Raw genomic sequence first — 24,470 nt, 5'->3', positions numbered from 1 at the left:
GGAATTACACCAAGATCACATCAGGGCAAATCTACTTTGACTTTTTGGGAACATAACATCAACATAACATATAATATTATTTATTATGCTAAACTTTCACTGAATCACTATTGTTAACGTCTGTAAACTGCTCTTTATAGGTGACACTTATATGAAAGTCCCTGCAAATCCATGGTGAACCAGACAACTCACGTTTGAAATGTTTATTGCAGCAGCAGAACATAGTTTAGCGTCTAGGCTCTGAATTAATATTATGATGAGTGATGAGCAAATATCTTTAACTCCCCTGTCGGAGCCTGCAGGTGGATGCTGGGATGGTGGAGGGGCTGAATCGACTCAAATAGACCACCGAGTGAGGCTGGTCACATGATTACAGCAGCGCAGCCTGACTTGACTGCCTGAACTAGTTGGCAAACATTGCTCCATTTGTGCAGTTCGATTGAAATCATCCTCAAACTCCAGTCGGCTTTGTTGCACCTGCCAGGACGGAACAAACAACATCTTTATCATCCTTATCGGGGCATTTGGTGACCATACATTCAGTAAAACCACACATGTGCCTCTTTATCCAAGATATTCCAATTGTGAACATGAAGGGATGTACATGGTGAGCAACAATACTCAGATATACTGTGACATTATGTTCATATTAAGAGGACCAAAATGTGCCAAGAAAACATGTGCCACACCATTACAATTCTTACCAACTGCCTGGGATTATTGACACAAGTCCATGGACTCATGCTGTAGATGCTAACGTTTGATTCCTCTAATCTGTGCTCCACAGCAGAAATTGAGATTCATCAAACCAGGCCACTGTCTTAATGTCCACTTTTGGTCCTCTGCTGTTGTGGTAGCCCATGGCCCGCCTCCAGGTTCATGTTGTATATAATTTAAGATATCGCCTGCTCAGCACAGATGGGAGAGTGGTGACCGGTTAATGTGTCCTCCCGAAGAATGCAGCTGAACTGAGACAGCTTTTAGTGTGAGGACTCGTAGGGGATGTGCAGGGCCTTAAATAAGGAACCGAAAAAAGAAAGTAATGACGATGCATGTTTTTCATAGTGTGATGGTGATTAAACGGAACAAGGAAGTCAATGTCGCTACTGGGGACATACGAATTGTCATCTTACTTCACAGAGACACGAAAATTCCTGTAATGGCTTAAGGCAGCATCCATCTGACAACAACAACATTGAAGGAATTTTTAGGTGGGTGAAAAGGTTGTGTATCTGCTCATGGCCTGGATAGCTTCATTTCTGTTATGATTAAATATCGGCTGATATATTGAATCAATGTTTGATTATTGTCTTTTAAGAACCAGACTAACCATTTTAGTGTCATTTCTTTATGTGTCCTCTGTGTGTAGCTCTGAAACTCATGTTTATGAGGAGCTGCAGCAAACTCCTCCTGTAATGCTTAAGATCAATGAGCAGGAGATGTGGACAGGTACATGTGTGCAGCTGTTTGAGGGTGCTAGTTGTTATTGTCTATAAATACAAAGATTTATCATGAATCTCTTTCTAGATCCGGTGCTGTTGGATCACAGTATTGTCTCGCCCTACACTGGGTTGCTGGCTTGTCTCTGCCGATGCTGCCCTTGCAGAGACTCCCTGATGACTTCATCGTCGCACAGCTTTAAGTGAGAGCGACGCTGTATCTCTTGAGAAGATCATCCACCTGTTACTCAACATAAAATGAATAAATAGTGTCCCAGATCCGTTTGTTTCAACTTCATTGATTCATATTTATTTCAAACATTTGTCAGATGGTACTGTTCCATTTTGTTAAGAACAAAAGGACACATGGCGCTAATTGCTGGCATCAACCCACATTCCTTGATTACCTCCCTAAGGAGGTTATGTTTTCGTCTGCAGTTGTATGTTTGGCAGCAGGATTATGCGAAAATAGTGCTACTTTTATACTTTAATAAGAAAACCAGTTCAACCCCCCTTAGTTCCCTGTGCTCCAGAAGATAATCTCTAAGAGCATTTTTGTGTGAGTACAAATGCACCTTGTTGATGATCAGTAGAAACAATGTAATGTGGCCTGGCAGAGCCACATTCTTGACAAAACCTGAATTAGATTATAATCACTTACGCCACCTCTATAAGGTCTTGGCTCCAATCCCTTTCACCCTGCCAGTCCCAGGTAAATCTGCAGCCCCAGCTTCTGCTCCAGCTTCAGCTCCTGTCGCAGCTTCAGGCTCTGCTCCAGTTCTGCAGCCTGCTGGCATCCAGACGGCAGTGTCACTGCCTGAGTGTGCCAGCCTAGCCAATGACTCAGCAAAACCTTGAACAACATTTGCATCTAGCACCCTTCAACAAGAGGCCAGTGCTGAGGTGTGAATGAAGCAAACGCTTGCACATCTTTTTTTTGAGTGTGATATTAATCTGTGCAAATTTTTAAACTGGATAAAATCAGTGACGTTTTGATTATTACTCAGAAAGCATGTTGCCCATATTGCCTTTCAAATCACACATGTACCTGTTTTTCCGTCCACAGGATGTGCTTCAGGACAACCAGTATCTCTTTACCTAGTTATGCGTATGACAGGTGTGTGTCCTCTTCAAGTGAACTTATGTGATGAAAATGCGCCAACAACCTGAATATGTGATTAATCATTTTAAACTTTTCTTTTGTAGTCTCAACTCTGATGTGGCATCTGGTAAGGAAACGAGCGATGGCTGTACAGCTTGGCCAGTGTGGGGAAGGGGCGATGGAAAACCCAGGAAACACCACCGCAAGTCTGCCTGAACACGTTCTCGGCCAGGAAGCACAGCAAAACCCAACTAAGCATGCTCAATGTCAGCACTGACTTCCTGGTCACTAGGGCCGGTTTGCTTTACTCTGTTCTCTCAGTCCAAGGACAGGCTCTATCTTCTGCCCATGAAATGCTTCCAGCACAAGTGCTTGAAACTTGATTTGAATGAATTTGAACTTTATCTTCAGGTGTAAAAATAAAAACACTCATGAGAGTGCCTTGAATTGCAGTTTCAGTTTTCAATAAAGCATTTAGATTCAAAGCAGATACTAGATATTCTTATATATATATGCTTTCTCAGCTCCAAAGGTAAATTAAACGACGGACAAATTTGCACGTGGATTAAAACCATTTAGTTTAGCGATGGAACGAATATAATCAGGTCGTGGTTGCAGCTCATCAAATATCACAGATTGTAAGAAAATGTTCAGAAAACAAGTTAGGTTATATAAAGACTGTAAGTTTTTCCTTGTTCACCGGAGTTAGTTTTGGTGGGATTGTTACCACCTGCACCACAGCCTGCATGAATACACTGATATTCTGAATGCAATAGGTAGATGTGGTGAGTCACGGGAGGATTTGACGGTATTGAAATCATACGACAAGGAGGGGCTGGGCTGACCTCAAGACGAGTCAAAAATCATAATCATCTCATACCTCTACCAATGCAGTCTGTAGCTTTATACCGTATATCGCTGTTTCGTGGCGGTTTTTAAGAGATTACTGTTTGGCTGGTGGCTGTTTGATACATGCTGATGATATGAGGACGTTACAGGCACAGTCATGAAGAATGAATTGGTCGAGAGACCACAACTCTTGTAAAAATGAATAGGTTTTGTAAATTGTGTTGATTAGACGCTGGCCTCACACAATCACCCTGCTCATGCAGCTAATTGTATTTATCGTGGCTGATCTATTTGAAAGATCTCCAAATAAATATTGCACTTATCACCCAGCTTCAGTTATTTCAAAAGTACAGCTCTAAAAATAACACTTTTAATTTTGAGGTTATTGCATGATTCCCCAGAGGAATCGTTAGTTGAATGCATCGGTGATTTGATGTATTCTGTAAAAATAAGTGGGTAAAATCGATGTAGAAGTTAGAAGTAGGACTGGTATAATAACTACATAGCAAAACAGTTATTTTCATCTTTTCATCCCCTTTAACTTTAACATAGTATTCCTACCTTATTGTTTTAGTTAAATGGGCTATTATGTTTCAGTACAGCCGGGGTCTCACAAGAGAACAACAGAGGCTGAGATACTCTGACTCTCAAGCATGGGTGAAGATCCAGAAACGCTGGCAACCGCATTTCCCATAATGCACCTCAGTAACATCATTGGTATCATCAGGAGTTAGTCTTAATCATTAAACAGCAGTTTGCACAGGCTTAGTTATTACTCCCGTGGTGAGTAAACATAACTTTATGAGTTAATTTGATTGTGCCCTAATAAAATTCGCCATGTTTGCAATAAATGACAATATTTTAAAATTAAATGAATAATTTCTCTCTCTCTCTCTTAAAGGCACAGTTTCTTCTTATGGAGACATGATTTTTTCTTTTTAAGTAGCATTTCTTTTTGTGCTTCACACAGTAACTCCTGTCTCTTCAACGCTGCCATGAAAGGTAGTTTTCCCAGAGAAGCTGTACATATTTGAAGACAGTGATAATAAATTCCTTTTTGCTTGACACTCATACAGTATTTGTTTATGTAATTGTTTTCAGTGCTCAGTATGTCTCTGTCCCAGTTTTCAGTTTGATAAATTATTTTAAGTGCTCAGCTAAATATTAGCTGAGTTTCTGCCCTCACTCCTGTAGATAAGGATTTCTTTATATTTGATTCCTGGTAGTATGCAGAATATTAGTGTGGGGTGGGTGGGTGTGTTTTTCCCAGAGGGGAAGAGTTTGCCCTAAAAAATCTATTCCTGTTTGGGTTTAAAAGATGCTTCCAGCTTTCTGGTTTGCACTCTGGTGGGGAGAGGTTATCATGGGAGAGAGCTGTGGTGTACGCCACCCTTTATTGCTGTTGGCTTTGGTTACCACTCTGCCAATCAAAGTAAGTTTACAAAACCTAGTGACAGAGACAGAACCACAATTGCCAGGAAGAAGAATCTTTCAAATATATACATCTATAATTGTATTTTGATATGAGAAGTTATAAGATGTGAGACTCGCTTATTTTCAGCATAGTCATGCATTTGCAACATTAATTGAACTCTGCCTCTGATAAACATCAGTTTCAAGACCCGCTGGCTCTCTACCTTCAATGTTGTTTGATATTGTGTATGTGTGTGTGTGTGTGTGTGTGTGTGTGTGTGTGTGTGTGTGTGTGTGTGTGTGTGTGTGTGTGTGTGTGTCTGAACTTACTTTATCATGTTGTAGGGACATACATGTTGACATAGTCACAGTTAAGGGCCCATCTCCTCCTGCAGACCAGAAACAGACTCCTATACATACAAATCTTTAAATCTTAGTGTCATGGAAAATTTAAATCTAAAGAGCAGTGGCGGATCTAGGATTGTTCTAAATCGGGGCATAGTTGCACCTACAGAGAGATTTCTTGTTTACTTAGCTCCATAGCTTTGAACAAAGCCACTTTTTTAATATAGTCTGAGCAATGGTTACTTTTTTAAACAAATTGTGTACTCAAAAAAGCGTGAGAAAATAAAAAAAGTCTGACAGTTATATTTATTGTACACTACAGGGGCACTCAGGGCCTAATCAGATTCAAATCGGGGCCAGTGACCCTGGCCCCGCCTCCTGGATCTACCCCTGTTATAAATAGGTCAGTGTGATGTAAATGTTGTGTGCGATCTCTGGAAAGAATAACATACACACATACTCACATACACCCACACACATACACCCACAGACACACAAAGTCATTGCGTTGCTAAATCAAAATGAAAATATGGAGAATGGGGAGTTTCTGCACTCAGACCAATGAGATTTAGCTGATGCCTCCCACCGTTACCTTGTTTTTCACATTTCATCTGATCTTTATTGTTAGGTCAACACCTACATCAATGCAGCCTTGTAAAGAAAACACACACTCACATTGTGCAATGTCTGCTACATTTGTTCAGGAGGACTGGGACATCTACAGCCTACATCAACTCCACAGCACCAGTCGCTATGCCACCACTGTCATTACAAGCCGTGTGGCCAATCGCATGGACGCAGTCCAAGGAAATAGAGTTCCATGTCCGATTCCCAAGAATGCCTTCATCAGTAACAAATTCAGAATGTATGTGACGAAAATGACCTGTAGTGGATATTTGCAGGCATCTATCTGCACATGAGGAATAATATAACAGAATATAAAACAAATGAAAAGTTTGGGTATGAAATGGAAATCTTCCTGCTCTTCCTCAGTTTATTGATGGGCAGCTGTACGATGGTGCTGTGAAAGCAAAGGAGCAAGCTCAGCAAGAGTACACTGACGCTGTGTCCCGTGGCCAGAGCGCTGGGATTGTCAGGTGCACAGATCAATTCACACATATACATTCGTTGAGTTTTAAAGTCTTATAGAAGTGGGTTTAATGTTGCATTTAGATCATTGTGTGACCTTGGGACTTTTCTTGAAAATGTAATTGTTGCAAAAGCTACTTTCTACATCTTCCAGCCTATTAAACTCTTTTTATGAATCAATCTGAGAAGGAGAAGTCAGCTCCTTAGTTCACATTTTCAAAAGTCATACCCACACTGAGGCTATAACCTGCGATGAAGTGTCACAAGAAACATTATTTCATTTTAAAGGGTCTAAGCTCCAAAGGGAGATGGGGACCACTGCTCTAACGCTGTGATTATTGTCTGTGCTGCAGTTCTGTTGGGAGGACCCTGGAGGAATTTAAGACTTCTGTGACTGTAGCTCCTCACAAAAAGGTGACCTTTGAACTCACATGCTACGAGGAGCTGCTGGAACGCCTCGGATCGGCAAGTAACAATGAGCTGCAAATCCACGCTGCCCCATGCAGCCTGTCAAAGACTTCAAGGTGTGTCTTTTCAGTGGTCATCTGGGAAACCAATACTGGGGCAATAACATCTTGTAGAGCCTTTAACTGTTTTTATTTCATTTTTAATGTCAGGTGGATGTGTATATTCACGAGAAAGCCGGCACTCAGTTTCATTAATCGTCAAGGAGGACTGAGCACCAAGGACCTGGCTAATGCCATCACCAAAACACATGTAGATAAATGGTACAGCAGCCAGGGAAAGATTGATTTGTATTTAAAGGTTCAGGGTGTAGAAATTTAGCACATTCCAGGGTGAAGTTGCATGTTGCAGCTGAATACCCTCACCTCACCCTCCCCCTTCCAAGCATGAAAGAGGGAACCTGTGGAAAGCCTTCAGCTGTCATACAACCAAAAGGTGTTTAGTTTGTCCTGTTTGAACTACTGTAAAACATGGCGGTCTCCGTAGAGAGTGACCCGCCTCCAGATCTAAATATAAAGTATTTAAATATAAAGGCCACATTCTAGAATAAAGAAACAACTATTTGTCTAATTTAGATGAAAGGATTATTTTATATTCAATTTCTGCCTATTGATCCCTTTCACCTATGTCTTACACACTGGACCTTTAACTAAATTGCAATTGTAAGGTTTAGAAGTTAAGTTAATCCTTTTTTGCTACACATGTTTGAGTTAATTTACCAAAAATGTGTGTGTTTTATATAATTTTAGCGTTTTCACGTTTATTATATATATTTACACATTGAAATATTTACATTTGTATCTTCAACAATAATGTGTTGAATCTGTTTCTGTGGTTCCTCACACACTCAGTCTAGTCCCCACTAGAAGTGTTGTCGTGGGGACGATGACTGTGGAGAACTGTTAATACTGTTCAAAATACTGGCTTATTGCTAATCCTTGTGGTCCTCTCCTAGCATCATTCATGTATTTTTACACACAGTATATCTCACATTTGCATTAGTTTGCACTTCGTAAAAACTGTATTTATCACCAACATGCCGCGGCTAATAACAATGAATCTATTCAAATTTGATGATCTTCCGATTGATGAAATCTATTATTGATTCTTCCTGTTTACAGGCGTGGGTGGGTATTTCTACCCCACAGAGGACCAACAGAAAACATGTGACAGCTGTGGAGAGCAGGGCATGAATGGAGATCTGGTTGTTGTGTATGATGTGAACAGAAACGCCGATTGGAGAGACATTAAGGCATTTCTGATTTTGTAATGATTAATTTATCACATTTAGCATTGATGGCCAAAAAATACTTGCTTTCTAAAATGTGTATTTTGTCTTCGGTCTTTTCTAACCTCAAACTTTCTTCTTACTTCCAGAAAAGTTCGGATGGGTATTTTGTTCATCATCGCCCATCTAATCTTACCCAATATCCAAGAACGCTGCCTTCATTATTGATCAAAGTGGCTCCATGAGTGGCAGGGTAATTCCAACAGGTACAGTGAGTTTGTGACAGATGAGCTGTGTCCGTATCATCGGTCGCTTCGGAGGATGCCGCTCTATGCGACTCCACGACGGAGCCCAGAGAGAAAATTCTAAAATAAGATCTCTTCAGGCCTGATTTGCGCTACCAGCTTGTCCCACCTTACCACTAACGGCTAATAACATCCTGCTGTTGCATGCGACAAAAAGGTTTTAATGCCCTTGTCTTGGCAAAAATGTCCGTCCATATGTCCCATTCTTGTGAGCTAAATATCTCAAGAGCACCTTCAGGGAGTTCACTTGGATTAAAGAATGAGCTAATGAGATTTTTGTTATTGAACAACGCCCGGTCGCCGTGAGTCAAATCTCACCCTACCTCCCAGCAACGCATATCTCCGAACTGCCCTGAGCGAATACTTCTACATTTTGCACAAACATTGACTTGTGTTTAACTGGATTATTGATTGACTTTGCAGCCAAAGGTCAAAGGTCACAATGGCTGACTAGAGTCTGAGAAAAGAATCTATGCAGACTGAGACTGCACTGGGTGATGGAAGAAGCAACCACATACATCATACTTTAACATGTGTACCTTACATTTGAAGTAATTTTTATGTAGTCATCTGAGATTTTGGTCTTGTTGCTTGCTGGCACCATTATTTCTTTGAAATTCATTTTGTCACTGAAGGCGCCATGGCTCTGGGGATAGGTTAGTTTTAGAAGGATCCACCTGTTGAGCCTTCACTGCTCTGGGATGAAAGGACACATTTGCCGCCAGATGAAGGTCAGCCATGTCTCAAGACCACCATCTGTGTGTTTAAAAAGAAGCCTTCAAGGATGCAGCTCCTGAATTGACAATACACATCTATGACATCGATTTACTTAAATCAAAGTTAATTATGATTTTTATCTGTTTTCTCAGACGAGAATAGCATTACTCCATCTTGAGTGACCTGGCAGAAGACGACTACTTTGGTCTCATCACCTTGACGGCGAAATCTTTCACTGGAAACGAACTTGTTCAGGCCAGCATGAAAACCTGGATGGTGCCAAGGAATTTGTACATGTATAAACGATAGAGGAGGTGAGGTTTGCCAATTAATATGTTTATTTGGGATGCAATGCATTTGACAGCAGCATGGCAGGGATAAAACATTTTCCATCTCATTTTGGCCACGGACATTAACCTGGCAGTGTTGGAAGGAGCCCGTATGCTGAATGCACATCCCAGAGAAGGTTCAGCATCGATCCTTGGATACTTCTCTACTGACGGAGACCCAACTTAGGTTATAATAAAAACACTTGCACAAATACTTAGAGAATGATAAAAATGTCTACATTTTGACATTAACATATTTAACAATTAAGTCTATAAAATGTATTTATGTACGCACTGTAACCTCTTACTCACCCTAGATAGTTGTTTGTTGCACTGTTTAAGGGTACTTTTAACTTCACACATCAGTCATGTGTCTTTAGGTGTGACAAAATCTGGGAAGAATAGTCAAATGTAAAGGAGGCCATTGGCAAATTCCCACTCTACTGTCTTGGTTTTGGTTATGATGTCAACTTTGAGTTCCTGAAGGCGATGCCTGCAGAACGATGGTGGCGCGCGGATCTATGTGACGACTCTGATGTGCTGATTTACAGCTGAGGGTATTCTCCACTGCTGAGGCTTCCTTCACATTTTGAATATATCCTGTTTACCATGTGATTTCTGACATTTTCATTGATAAGTGGATGATTGCATCAAATTTAATTGATGTATCTCCGTCCTGTACAACTGCCCTTTGCTCAAGTAGGTTTCTCACAAATAAGTTCAGTTTCAGTTTGTCGTGAAAGGTGTATATTATGCATATTTAATTTAATTTTGTTTACTTAATTTAATTTCATTGCCTATTTCATTCTGTTCAATACTTGTGTATGTTCTCTTGTCTACCTCATTCTGACCATCTGCTGCTTTCTTATCTTAGCTGAAACATATTGTGACCACATTGTGTTTCAACAGGGTTTCTATGTAGAGGTGGCCACTCCTCTGCTGACAGATGTGACAATGATATATTTGGGTGGAACCAATTTAACCCAGACTAACTTCAGCCAGTATTATGATGGTTCTGAGATCGTGGTCGCCGGTCAGATCACTGACAACAACGTTGAAACCTTTATTCCACAAGTTGTGGCCCTCTCTGTAAGCATCGCTCCACACTGCACATCTGCTGGAATCTTTGTTATCTTCGTAGTATTCACATATAATGAACTGTTAGGTGTCTATTGTCTCATTTTAATGTTTGGTTTTACTTCAATTATACATGTATTCCTTGGATTTCTAGAAAGGTGCCATTGAAATTAAATTCATTGTTATAATTTATGATTATTCTTGTGAAAGTTCCTATTTATACCTTGATAGCGGAATAGCAAGGTGACGTTTTCGGAAACAAACATCACTGAAATAGTGTCTGACGACCTCATCCAGAGGGTTTGGGCCTACCTCACAGTCAAACAGCTTCTGGAGAAAGAGTGAGTTTGATGTCAGCCATCTTTTTGTCCTTATGTTTGTAATCAGTCATTAATTGAATGACTGCAAACCTTATATTTCTATAAAACCACTTAGATGTTGAGTCACCTAATAGTTATAAATACTGGAAAACACAACAAATTGTTGTTGAATCATTGTCAGATGATCAAATGTCAGCTTGTTTAAAACACATGTGACACAGGCTGCAGTTGTCTGGACCGGAGAAGGACAAAGTGAAGGAGGAGGCCTTGGAGCTGTCGCTGAAGTACAGCTTTGTGACCCCACTTACATCCACATGGTGGTCACCAAGCTCTCCAGGAGAGAGCAGATGTGCTTCATAAAACCAAAGGAAGGTGGTACACACACAAACCCACAGAGAGGGTTCTGGATTAGGTCTTGCAGGAGGTTCTGCAGGAGGTTCTCATAGCTTCTTGACGACAAGTGCTATCATTCAACGTAAGCAACTAACCTGAGCAAAATAAACACATTGCAAAATCGTCAGGGCACTTTGTTATACCAAGCTAGAGACATCTGCTTTATTTGGTATCAGATGGTGCAATTACAATACATGAATGCAGTTATCACATTTATTAAGAGCAACAGATTCCTGGTATTGAGTTTGTGGTTATATTGATAGATCAAATTTGTCAGTATTTATCAATATAAATACTTAAGCCTGAAAATACATTTAATGAATTAATTAACAATAATTAACAACTTGATTGTTTCATTTAGCAGGAATTTTATTGTGTTTTTAGTTTTTTTCAAACAAGGCAGTGAAATAATTTGGAGTTTTTAGAGACACAAAGTTACACAATTATGTGGCTGAGGGAAAAATAATGCAAAGAAAAAAACACTGACAAAAACACAGTTAGCAGGAAGAAAAAAGAAAAAGAAAACTAACAACTTGGTTCAACTGATCAAATTGCCTCTTTCATGTAATTCATGTTTTCTTTCTGTTTTACAGCACCCCCTCCTCCTCCTAGGTCCTCTGGAAGAGGTATGTACACACAGTATCTCCATGCACGGCTTTGACTCGACCTGACTCACCTATAGAAAAATTGGAGACACGACACAATTGATCAATACGCAGGATTGTTTACTTGACATACACTTTTCAAAATTAAACTTACTTAATCTCAATTAGAACATTTACAAACTTCCACATCATTCCTCCTGTAAATGTTCCTGTCTGCCCTTTGTGGAATCTTGAGCATAAACCCAAAGATCTGTTGGATGATTTTGAATCCCAGCCAGAAAGTTAAATCAAAACCAATATCGCAAAATGTTATTACCTTGCCCAGATTTCAAGTCACTTGGAAAACTTTTTGGTTTTAACCGTGCAAAAAGAATTAAATATTTTGTGTTTACTAAAAACCTTTGATTCATCAGAAGCATGATGAGGTCTGGGAGGAGTATTTCAAAGTGACCACATCTTAACGTTATGTTTTCATCTTGTTCCTTTTTTTTCATGCTGGAAATCGCTTGCCTAAGCCGCATCCGCTCCGTAATTACAGTATGTAAAACAATGGATGCAGTTTGTACAATTGCACTGTTCACATGTAACCACCCTGTATGTGTTACTACCAGAAATTAAAAAGGAAAATAACAGAGATGGAAGCTGAACTCGACCAAAGGTATTTTGGAAGGATATCTGACGAAGGAGATCACTATCAGAGTTGTTCAGTTACATGGACGCTAGATAACTTTATATCTGTGATGGGTGTGTGTTTCTTTTATGCTTCGATCAGCATGGGCTGAGATGGACGTGCTGCGTGAGTAACTGGTGCTCTGACCAATGTCATGATTTCCTCCCTTTACGACCCAAAGCGAGAGCTGTTTCTACACGATAATACAATTTCTGTACAATATAGCACTTGATAGCTCTCTGTTTTATCAATGATGTTCTGTGCTTCATCAGACTCTTCTGGATTGGTCCGTTAGCTGGTTCCCTAAGTGAAGAATTATCGCAGGTTCATGTCTCTTCTGACAAGGAGGTTGTGTTTTCATCGCTGTTTGTCAGTCTATTAGCAGGATTACATAAAAACCACTGGAAGCGAGCTTAGAAACTGGCAGAGTGTATGGGCGAAGGAGGAGAAACGCATAAACCTTTGGAGCGGATTCAATTCAAAGAGGACAATCCAGATTATTTTCCTTTCACTTTCTGAGATAGGTGTTTTTTGGGGAATTCTTGTGAATCTGTCAAGGAATAATGCAGGAACCTAGGAAAAAAAGGTGTCATATAGATCACTGATATGTATCAATGATATTTGGCATCAGGATGGTGCAATTACGATACATGAATTAAGTTAATGCATTAATAAGAGCATCGGATTCCTGGTATTTTCTTTCTGTTTAACATGACTCACTGGTCCTCATATGGGCTCTGCAGCAGGTATGTACACACAAAGTATCTCCGTCCTGCTTTGACTCGATTTTGTTCAGATTACTTAATCTGTCAAAAAATGTTGGGTTTATAGAGCACTAATATCTATCAACAGCTGAAATTGTAAGCAGTTAATGTCTGTGTACACGGCATATGTATTTGGCCTCAATACATTCATGCAACATGGTGATAAAGTGGCCAATCAGACTTGGCAGAGGTATTCAGTCTCGTGCTGCCCCTCTAGTTTACATATGAAGATGAAATGACTGTTGGTGCAGTGTTGAGCTGGGCCTGAAGGAAAAGCTTGGAATTTGTCCAGCCTCACCTGTCATGATGTCAATATTGTAGATGCACGGAGGTGACAAAGTTTGGCTCACACCTGATGGTCGGGGGAACTCGGAATTTCTCTTGAGTTGAAAAGGAATATTTTTTTTGAAAATAATTTTGTTTAGGGGGTTTGGGGTTAACCCTAACCCATGTATTGTTATAATGTCATCTTTCATCAATTATTGAGACCATTACTCATCTATAACACAAGAAATTACTAAAGTAAGTTGATGTGATATTCAAAGTTTTAATTCTTAAATTTGACTCTTTATTTTCCAGGTCGCAGAAGGAAAATATACCCTGATTATGGGATGTTGCCAGCTCTCAAGGGTAAACTTTCATTTCTGTACCATTCCTCTTATATTATGGCAACACCCATGTTTAACTAACAACTAACAAAGCATACTTCCACCAAGGCTCTACAATCTTTCAGACTGAACTAAATTGAATTTACTAAACAAATAAAAAGAGTGGGGTATGGGCGAAGGAGGAACGCATAAACTTTTGGAGTGGATTCAATTCAAAGAGGACAATCCAGGATTATTTTCCTTTTCACTTTTTGAGATAGGTGTTTTTTGGGGTGAATTTTTGTGAATCTGTCAAGGAATAATGCAGGGAACTTTATGAAAAAAGGTGTCATATAGCGCACTGATATGTATCAATGATATTTGGCATCAGATGGTGCAATTACGATACATGAATTAAGTTAATGCATTTAATAAGAGCATCGGATTCCTGGTATTTTCTTTCTGTTTAACATGACTCACTGGTCCTCATATGGGCTCTGCAGCAGGTATGTACACACAGTATCTCCGTGCACGGCTTTGACTCGATTTTGTTCAGATTACTTAATCTGTCAAAAAATGTTGGGTTTATAGAGCACTAATATCTATCAACAGCTGAAATTGTAAGCAGTTAATGTCTGTGTACACGGCATATGTATTTGGCCTCAATACATTCATGCAACATGGTGATAAAGTGGCCAATCAGACTTGGCAGAGGTATTCAGTCTCGTGCTGCCCCTCTAGTTTACATATGAAGATGAAATGACTGTTGGTGCAGTGTTGAGCTGGGCCTGAAGGAAAAGCTTGGAATTTGTCCAGCCTCACCTGTCATGATGTCAATATTGTAGATGCACGGAGGTGACAAAGTTTGGCTCACACCTGATGGTCGGGGGAACTCCGAATTTCTCTTGAGTTGAAAAGGAACATTTTTTTTGAAAATAATTTTGTTTAGGGGGTTTGGGGTTAACCCTAACCCATGTATTGTTATAATGTCATCTTTCATCAATTATTGAGACCATTACTCATCTATAACACAAGAAATTACTAAAGTAAGTTGATGTGATATTCAAAGTTTTAATTCTTAAATTTGACTCTTTATTTTCCAGATCACAGAAGGAAAATATACCCTGATTATGGGATGTTGCCAGCTCTCAAGGGTAAACTTTCATTTCTGTACCATTCCTCTTATATTATGGCAACACCCATGTTTAACTAACAACTAACAAAGCATACTTCCACCAAGGCTCTACAATCTTTCAGACTGAACTAAATTGAATTTACTAAACAAATAAAAAGAGTGGGGTATGGGCGAAGGAGGAACGCATAAACTTTTGGAGTGGATTCAATTCAAAGAGGACAATCCAGGATTATTTTCCTTTTCACTTTTTGAGATAGGTGTTTTTTGGGGTGAATTTTTGTGAATCTGTCAAGGAATAATGCAGGGAACTTTATGAAAAAAATGTGTAATATAGCGCACTGATATGTATCAATGATATTTGGCATCAGATGGTGCAATTACAATACATGAATTCAGTTATGCATTTATTAAGAGCAACAGGTTCCTGGTATTGAGTTTGTGGATATATTGATCGATCAAATTTGTCAGTATTTATCAATATAAATACTTAAGCCTGAAAATACAGTTAATGAATTAATTAACAATAATTAACAACTTGATTGTTTTATGAGCAGGAATTGTTATTGTTTTTTTTGTTTTTCGAACAAGGCAGTGAAATAATTTGGAGCTTTTAGAGACACAAAGTTACACAATTATGTGGATGAGGGAAAAAGAATGCACAGAAAAAAACACTGACAAAAACGCAGTTAGCAGGAAGAAAAAAGAAAAAGAAAACTAACAGCTTGGTTCAACTGATCAAATTATCTCTTTCATGTAATAAAAAATCATGTTTTCTTTCTGTTTTACAGAAGACGCTCCTCTTCCTCCTATGCCCTCTGTAGCAGGTATGTACACACAGTAGCTCCATGCACGGCTTTGACTCGACCTGACTCACCTATAGAAACATTAGAGGCACTACACGATTGATCAATACGCACGATTGTTTACTTGATATACATTTTTCTAAATAAAACTTACTTAGTCTCAATTAGAACATTTACAAACTTCTGTCCAGATCATTCCCTCCTGTAAATGTCTTGCCCTTGTGGAATCTGAGCATAAACCCAAAGATCTGTTGGATGATTTTGAATCCCAGCCAGAAAGTTAAATCAAAACCAATATCGCAAAATGTTATTACCTTGCCCAGATTTCAAGTCACTTGGAAAACTTTTGGTTTTAACCGTGCAAAAAGAATTAAATATTTTGTGTTTTACTAAAAACCTTTGATTCATCAGAAGGATGATGAGGCCTTGGGAGGAGTATTTCAAAGTGACCACATCTTTACGTTATGTTTTCATCTTGTCCCTTTTTTTCATGCTGGAAATCGTTTCGTTCAATATGATCAAATCCACGATGACAGTATGTAAAAACAATGGATGCAGTTTGTACAATTGCACTGTTGACATGTAACCACCCTGTATGTGTCATTGCCTTGTGAGATTAAAAAGGAAAATAACGGAGATGGGAAGTTTCTGCACTCGGACCAAAGGTATTTTTGGAAGGATATTTGATGATGGGAGATCACTATCAGAGTTGTTCAGTTACATGGACGTTGTGGAGCAACTTTATATCTGTGACATGTGTGTGTTTCTTTATGCTTCGATCAGCATTGGCTGAGATGGACGTACTGCGTGAGTAACTGGTGCTCTGACCAATGTCATGATTCCCTCCCTTTACGACCCAAAGCGAGAGCTGTTTATACACGATAATACAATTTCTGTACAATATAGCACTTGATAGCTCTCTGTTTTATCAATGATGTTCTGTGCTTCATCAGGCTCTTCTGGATTGGTCCGTTAGCTGGTTCCCTAAATGAAGAATTATCACAGGTTCTTGTTTCCTCAGACAAGGAAGTTGTGTTTTCATCGCTGTTTGTCAGTCTATTAGCAGGATTACATAAAAACCACTGAAGCGATTTTTAGAAACTGGTAGAGTGGGGTATGGGCGAAGGAGGAACGCATAAACTTTTGGAGTGGATTCAATTCAAAGAGGACAATCCAGGATTATTTTCCTTTTTGAGATAGGTGTTTTTTGGGGGGATTTTTGTGAATCTGTCAAGGAATAATGCAGGGAACCTTGTGAAAAAAAGGTGTCATATAGCACTGTGATATGTATCAATGATGTTTGGCATCAAATGGTGCAATTACAATACATGAATTCAGTTATGCATTTATTAAGAGCAACAGATTCCTGGTATTGAGTTTGTGGATATATTGATAGATCAAATTTGTCAGTATTTATCAATATAAATATTTAAGCCTGAAAATACAGTTAATTAATTAATTAACAATAATTAACAACTTGATTGTTTTACGAGCAGGAATTGTTATTGTGTTTTTAGTTTTTTTCGAACAAGGCAGTGAAATAATTTGGAGTTTTTAGAGACACAAAGTTACACAATTATGTGGCTGAGGGAAAAAGAATGCACAGATAAAAACTGACAAAAACGCAGTTAGCAGGAAGAAAAAAGAAAAAGAAAACTAACAGTTTGGTTCAACTGATGAAATTACCTCTTTCATGTAATAAAAATTCATGTTTTCTTTCTGTTTTACAGTACCCCCTGCTGTTGCTCTTATGCCCTCTGTAGCAGGTATGTACACACAGTAGCTCCATGCACGGCTTTGACTCGACCTGACTCACCTATAGAAACATTAGAGGCACGACACAATTGATCAATACGCACGATTGTTTACTTGATATACATTTTTCTAAATAAAACTTACTTAGTCTCAATTAGAACATTTACAAACTTCTGTCCAGATCATTCCCTCCTGTAAATGTCTTGCCCTTGTGGAATCTGAGCATAAACCCAAAGATCTGTTGGATGATTTTGAATCCCAACCAGAAAGTTAAATCAAAACCAATATCGCAAAATGTTATTACCTTGCCCAGATTTCAAGTCACTTGGAAAACTTTTGGTTTTAACCGTGCAAAAAGAATTAAATATTTTGTGTTTTACTAAAAACCTTTGATTCATCAGAAGGATGATGAGGCCTTGGGAGGAGTATTTCAAAGTGACCACATCTTTACGTTATGTTTTCATCTTGTCCCTTTTTTTCATGCTGGAAATCGTTTCGTTCAATATGATCAAATCCACGATGACAGTATGTAAAAACAATGGATGCAGTTTGTACAATTGCACTGTTCACATGTAACCACCCTGTATGTGTCATTGCCTTGTGAGATTAAAAAGGAAAATAACGGAGATGGGAAGTTTCTGCACTCGGACCAAAGGTATTTTTGGAAGGATATCTGATGATGGGAGATCACTATCAGAGTTGTTCAGTTACATGGACGTTGTGGAGCAACTTTATATCTGTGACGTGTGTGTGTTTCTTTATGCTTCGATCAGCATTGGCTGAGATGGACGTACTGCGTGAGTAACTGGTGCTCTGGCCAATGTCATGATTCCCTCCCTTTACGACCCAAAGCGAGAGCTGTTTATACACGATAATACAATTTCTGTACAATATAGCACTTGATAGCTCTCTGTTTTATCAATGATGTTCTGTGCTTCATCAGGCTCTTCTGGATTGGTCCGTTAGCTGGTTCCCTAAATGAAGAATTATCACAGGTTCTTGTTTCCTCAGACAAGGAAGTTGTGTTTTCATCGCTGTTTGTCAGTCTATTAGCAGGATTACATAAAAACCACTGAAGCGATTTTTAGAAACTGGTAGAGTGGGGTATGGGCGAAGGAGAAACGCATAAACCTTTGGAGCGGATTCAATTCAAAGAGGACAATCCAGGATTATTTTCCTTTTCACTTTCTGAGATAGGTGTTTTTTGGGGGGAATTTTGTGAATCTGTCAAGGAATAATGCAGGGAACCTTGTGAAAAAAAGGTGTCATATAGATCACTGATATGTATCAATGATATTTGGCATCAGATGGTGCAATTACAATACATGAATTCAGTTATGTATTTATTAAGAGCAACAGATTCCTGGTATTGAGTTTGTGGATATATTGATAGATCAAATTTGTCAGTATTTATCAATATAAATATTTAAGCCTGAAAATACAGTTAATTAATTAATTAACAATAATTAACAACTTGATTGTTTTACGAGCAGGAATTGTTATTGTGTTTTTAGTTTTTTTCGAACAAGGCAGTGAAATAATTTGGAGTTTTTAGAGACACAAAGTTACACAATTATGTGGCTGAGGGAAAAAGAATGCACAGATAAAAACTGACAAAAACGCAGTTAGCAGGAAGAAAAAAGAAAAAGAAAACTAACAGCTTGGTTCAACTGATGAAATTACCTCTTTCATGTAATAAAAATTCATGTTTTCTTTCTGTTTTACAGAAGCCCCTCCTCCTCCTCCTATGCCCTCTGGAGCAGGTATGTACACACAGTATCTCCATGCACGGCTTTGACTCGACCTGACTCACCTATAGAAACATTAGAGGCACGACACGATTGATCAATACGCAGGATTGTTTACTTGATATACATTTTTCAAAATAAAACGTACTTAATCTCAATTAGAACATTTACAAACTTCTGTCCACATCATTCCCTCCTGTAAATGTCTTGCCCTTGTGGAATCTGAGCATAAACCCAAAGATCTGTTGGATGATTTTGAATCCCAGCCAGAAAGTTAAATCAAAACCAATATCGCAAAATGTTATTACCTTGCCCAGATTTCAAGTCACTTGGAAAACTTTTGGTTTTAACCGTGCAAAAATAATTCAATTTTTGTGTTTTACTAAAAACCTTTGATTCATCAGAAGGATGATGAGGCCTTGGGAGGAGTATTTCAAAGTGACCACATCTTAACGTTATGTTATCTTGTCCCTTTTTTTCATGCTGGAAATCGTTTATGTTAGGGTTGCCATCATTAAGGGTTGAATAACCGGTCATCGATATCCTTGTTTCACGGAGGAATAACACACGCAGCCGTCATCGTTGTTTACTTGAACCGGAAGTGATTCACTTCATTGTGCAAATAACAGGTCCATCATTAGTCAGACTAAAACAATACCCTGTAAAACTACGTCTGTCACTTTGATCTGCTGCCCAATCAGCATCACTGTATGCTACAAGTGTTAACTTTTGTTCATGACTTTTGTAACATAGCTCCTGGTTAATTGTACCTTTTAAGTACCTTAAGACATGCTTGGTAGTGATCCAGTGTTGTTCTTTGGGCTCTGATAGATACTGTGACAGTTTGCTGACTACCCAACTCAGATCTGGTCGCGTACATGTCATTAAATATATCAACCTGCCTACCACTTCGCGATATCTTGTTGAATCAACAAGTTCACCATCACAATTAATGTAATTTCCTCTTAAATTAAAATATCTTTGAAAGTTTGGTAATCTAAATGTATTTAACTGCTTTTGTGTTAATTTATTCACAGATATTGGTATGCACCATAACTACGACTCTCTAGTCAACTAAAGTAACTCTGGTTTTAAAATCTAGTTTGAGGCCATAACAGCAAATTTCTTTAAATCTTTCTTCCATTGCCATCGAAGCACAGGCATGTTTTCACCTTGTAAACGTAAATTACAAATGATCTTCACACAGAAAGCATACATGAGCACTGATCACAACCGCCTGAGAGTCCAGAATTACGCAATACATCTGTAGTTAAATCAGCTGTGTGTCTCTGTGTGTCTGTGTGTCCCCAGCTCCTCTTTCTCACAGGTTTTTGCTGAAAGCTGAAAATCAGTCTATTCCACTGTGCTTTGACATCACTGGAAATGAACGGCTTAAACTACTTCACAGTCCCAGCAGGGGTCAGTATTGTGTCTCATTTTCCCTTACAGTAATATTAAATGAATGCCTTTTGCTTTTCATGTTTGTAGAGAGTTGTCACTCTTTTTCTGCTCAGGATCTTTTTGTCTGTTATGAAGTGGGTATCAACCAATGTGTACTCCCCACTTTTAAGTTGTGTTTGCTCTCTTTTTGTACCAGAGCTGTCTGTGAGCAGTGAGCTGGACTCAGTTGCAGATGGGGGCTTCACAAAGATCGTCATCCGCGTCAAAGCTGACCTGTACATTGACATTGGCGTCAATAACATCATTGTCTGAGATGGACAGACACTGACACCCCACACTGGAAGGCACATCACAGCTGGAAGGTAACCTTGTATTGTAATGGTCAGGAATTACACCAAGATCACATCAGGGCAAATCTACTTTGACTTTTTGGGAACATAACATAACATATAATATTATTTATTATGCTAAACTTTCACTGAATCACTATTGTTAACGTCTGTAAACTGCTCTTTATAGGTGACACTTATATGAAAGTCCCTGCAAATCCATGGTGAACCAGACAACTCACGTTCCCGAAATGTTTATTGCATGGGCATAGTTTAGCGTCTAGGCTCTGAATTAATATTATGATGAGTGATGAGCAAATATCTTTAACTCCCCTGTCGGAGCCTGCAGGTGGATGCTGGGATGGTGGAGGGGCTGAATCGACTCAAATAGACCACCGAGTGAGGCTGGTCACATGATTACAGCAGCGCAGCCTGACTTGACTGCCTGAACTAGTTGGCAAACATTGCTCCATTTGTGCAGTTCGATTGAAATCATCCTCAAACTCCAGTCGGCTTTGTTGCACCTGCCAGGACGGAACAAACAACATCTTTATCATCCTTATCGGGGCATTTGGTGACCATACATTCAGTAAAACCACACATGTGCCTCTTTATCCAAGATATTCCAATTGTGAACATGAAGGGATGTACATGGTGAGCAACAATACTCAGATATACTGTGACATTATGTTCATATTAAGAGGACCAAAATGTGCCAAGAAAACATGTGCCACACCATTACACCCCCACCAACCGCCTGGATTATTGACACAAGTCATGGACTCCATGCTGCCAGATGCCAGCGTCGAGCCCCCAATATGTGCTCCGGCATTGAATTCATCAAACCAGGCCACTGTCTTTAATGTCCTTTGGTTATCTGCTGTTGTAGCCCATGCATTCGCCTCCAGAGTTCGAGCATGTTGTATATACTAAGATATCGTCTGCTCGCACCAGATGTAGTGGTGACCGGTTACTGTGTCCTCCGAAGAATGCAGCCTCTGAACTGAAGCCGCTTTTGAAGTGTGAGGACCTGTAGGGATGTGCAGGGCCTTAAATAAGGAACCGAAAAAAGAAGTAATGATGATGCATGTTTTCTGGTGTGACGGTGATTAAACGGAACAAGGAAGTCGATCTTAAGCTGCTGAGGACATGCAATTGTCATCTTACTTCATAAACACAGTGAAAAATTCCTGTGGCCGGTTTAGACAGCATCCATCTGACAACAACATTGAAGGAATTTTAGGTGGGTGAAAGGTTGTGTATCTGCTCATGGCCTGGATAGCTTCATTTCCTGTTATGATTAAATATCGGGTCATTGATATATTGAATCAATGTTTGATTATTGTCTTTGGGAGAAACCAGACTAACCATTTTAGTGTCATTTCTTTATGTGTCCTCTGTGTGCAGCTCTGAAACCTGCGGTTTATGAGGAGCTGCAGCAAACTCCCTCTTCCGGAGCTTAAGATCAATGAGCAGGAGGTGGATGTGGACAGGTACATGTGTGCAGCTGTTTGAGGTGCTATAGTTGTTGTGTCTATAATATACAAAGATTTATCATGAATCTCTCTTTTCTAGATCGGTGCTGTTGACTACAGTATTGGCTCTCTAAGCCCTACACTGGGTTGCTGGCTTGCTCTCTGCCGTGCTGCCCTGCAGAGACCCTGGATGACTTCATCGTCGCCACAGCTTTAAGTGAGGCAGCTGTATCTCTTGAGAAGATCATCCACCTGTTATACTCAACATAAATGAATAAATAGTGTCCCAAGATCGTTTGTCTTCAGCTTCATTGATTCATATTTATTTCAAACATTTGTCAGATGGTATCACTGTTCCATTTTGTTAAGAACAAAGGTACACATAGCGTTGTTCGTTGGCATCAAAATCTACACCTTGATTACCTCCTAAGGAGGTTATGTTTTCGTCTAACAAGAAAACCAGTTCTTCCCTCCCCCTTAGTTCCCTGTGCTCCAGAAGATAATCTCTAGAGCATTTTGTGTGACACAAATGCCTTGTTGATGATCAGTAGAAACAATGTAATGTGGCCTGGCAGAGCCACATTCTTGACAAAACCTGAATTAGATTATAATCACTTCGCCCACCTCTATAAGGTCTTGGCTCCAATCCCTTTCACCTGCAGTCCCAGGTAAATCTGCAGCCCCAGCTTCTGCTCCTTCAGCTCATAACTCACAGCTTCAGGCTCTGCTCCAGTTCACCAGCCTGCTGGCATCGAACAGCGCAGTGTCACTGCCTGAGTGTGCCAGCCTGGCCTGACTCAGCAAAACCTCGAGCAACATTTGCATCTATAGCACCCCTTCAACAAGAGGCCAGTGCTGAGAGTGTGAATGGCTCTTGATTTGCACATTTTTGAGTGTAGTATTAATCTGTGCAAATTTTTTAAACTGGATAAAATCAGTGACGTTTGATTATTACTCAGAAAGCATGTTAAACACAGTTGCCTTTCAAATTCACACATGTACCTGTTTTTCTGTCCACAGGATGTGCTTCAGGACAAACCAGTATCTTTACCCAGCTATGCGTATGACAGGTGTGTGTCCTCTTCAAGTGAACTTTATGTGATGAAAATGCGTCAACAACCTGAATATGTGATTAATCATTTTTAAACTTTTCTCTTTTTGTAGTCTCAACTCTGATGTGGCATCTGGTAAGGAAACGAGCGATGGCTATGACAGCTTGGCCAGTGTGGGGAAGGGCGATGGAAAACCCAGGAAACACCACCGCAAGTCTGCCTGAACACGTTCTCGCCAAGAAAAGACAAGCAAACCCAAACTAAGCATGCTCAATGTCAAGACTTGACTTCCTGGTCACTAGGGCCGGTTTGCTTTACTCTGTTCTCTCAGTCCAAGGACAGGTTTCATTCTTCATCGATGAAATGCTTCCAGCACAAGCGCTTGAAACTTGATTTGAATGAATTTGAACTTTATCTTCAGGTGTAAAAAAAATAAAAAAACACCTGCGAGAGTGCCTTGAATCGCAGTTTCAGTTTTCTGAAGACACTAGATATTCCATATATATGCTTTCACCTCCAAAGGTTAATTAAACGATTTGAATAACGAATGTGGATAAAAAAAAAAAAAAAATTTAGTTTAGCGATGGAACGTAATATAATCAGGTCGAGGTTGCAGCTCATCAAATATCACAGATTGTAAGAAAATGTTCAGAAAACAAGTTAGGTTATTTAAAGACTGTAAGTTTTCCTTGTTCACCAGAGTTAGTTTTGGTGGGATTGCTCTGCCACCTGCACCACAGCCTGCATGAATACACTGATATTCTGAATGTGCACAGGTAGATGTGGTGAGTCACGGGAGGATTTTACGAAAAATAACATCTTTAATTTTGAGGTTATTGTATGATTCCCTCAGAGGAATCGTTAGTTGAATGCATCAGTGATTTGATGTATTCTGTAAAAAAGTGGCAAAATCGATGTAGTTTAGAAGTAGGACTGGTATAATAACTTACATAGCAAAACAGTTATTTTCATCTCTTTTTCATCCTTCAGCTTTAACATAGTATTCCTACCTTATTGTTTTAGTTAAATGGGTCATTATGTTCCAGTACGGCGGAGGTCTCCTGAGAGAGAACAA

General features: G+C 39.4%; 2 protein-coding genes across 3 annotated transcripts in view; both read left to right on the top strand.

The window, feature by feature from the left end:
* The window catches only part of LOC118104678 (inter-alpha-trypsin inhibitor heavy chain H3-like), a 48,754-nt gene that overhangs the window by 9,579 nt on the left and 14,705 nt on the right, over nucleotides 1-24,470 (top strand). The gene's annotated exons all lie outside the window — the stretch shown is intronic.
* On the top strand, nucleotides 1,590-23,850 carry LOC118104676. Of its 2 annotated transcripts, none has more exons than XM_047339417.1 (3): nucleotides 1,590-1,642; nucleotides 23,364-23,413; nucleotides 23,508-23,850. In XM_047339417.1, exons 1-3 carry the CDS (start codon nucleotides 1,617-1,619, stop codon nucleotides 23,657-23,659), a joined length of 228 nt encoding a protein of 75 aa, XP_047195373.1. In that variant the 5' UTR covers nucleotides 1,590-1,616; the 3' UTR covers nucleotides 23,660-23,850. The 2 variants fall into 2 exon arrangements, 1 of the variants encoding a protein (XP_047195373.1); XR_007032601.1 differs by lacking the exon at nucleotides 1,590-1,642 and adding an exon at nucleotides 22,512-22,560.

The sequence above is a fragment of the Hippoglossus stenolepis genome, chromosome 3, assembly GCF_022539355.2.
Source record: "Hippoglossus stenolepis isolate QCI-W04-F060 chromosome 3, HSTE1.2, whole genome shotgun sequence".
Taxonomy (NCBI): Eukaryota; Metazoa; Chordata; class Actinopteri; order Pleuronectiformes; family Pleuronectidae; genus Hippoglossus; species Hippoglossus stenolepis.
Note: the sequence above shows the minus strand (reverse complement) of the source record. Positions and strands in the feature narration are given on the sequence as shown.

What these genes read in the sequence shown, in the direction of transcription:
- LOC118104676 (XM_047339417.1), top strand. Translation starts at nt 1,617, where the DNA reads ATGACTTCATCGTCGCACAGCTTTAA. An exon ending in TCATCGTCGCACAGCTTTAA is followed by an intron (nt 1,643 to 23,363) that starts GTGAGAGCGACG and finishes TTCTGTCCACAG; the next exon opens with GATGTGCTTCAGGACAAACC. An exon ending in CCCAGCTATGCGTATGACAG is followed by an intron (nt 23,414 to 23,507) that starts GTGTGTGTCCTC and finishes CTCTTTTTGTAG; the next exon opens with TCTCAACTCTGATGTGGCAT.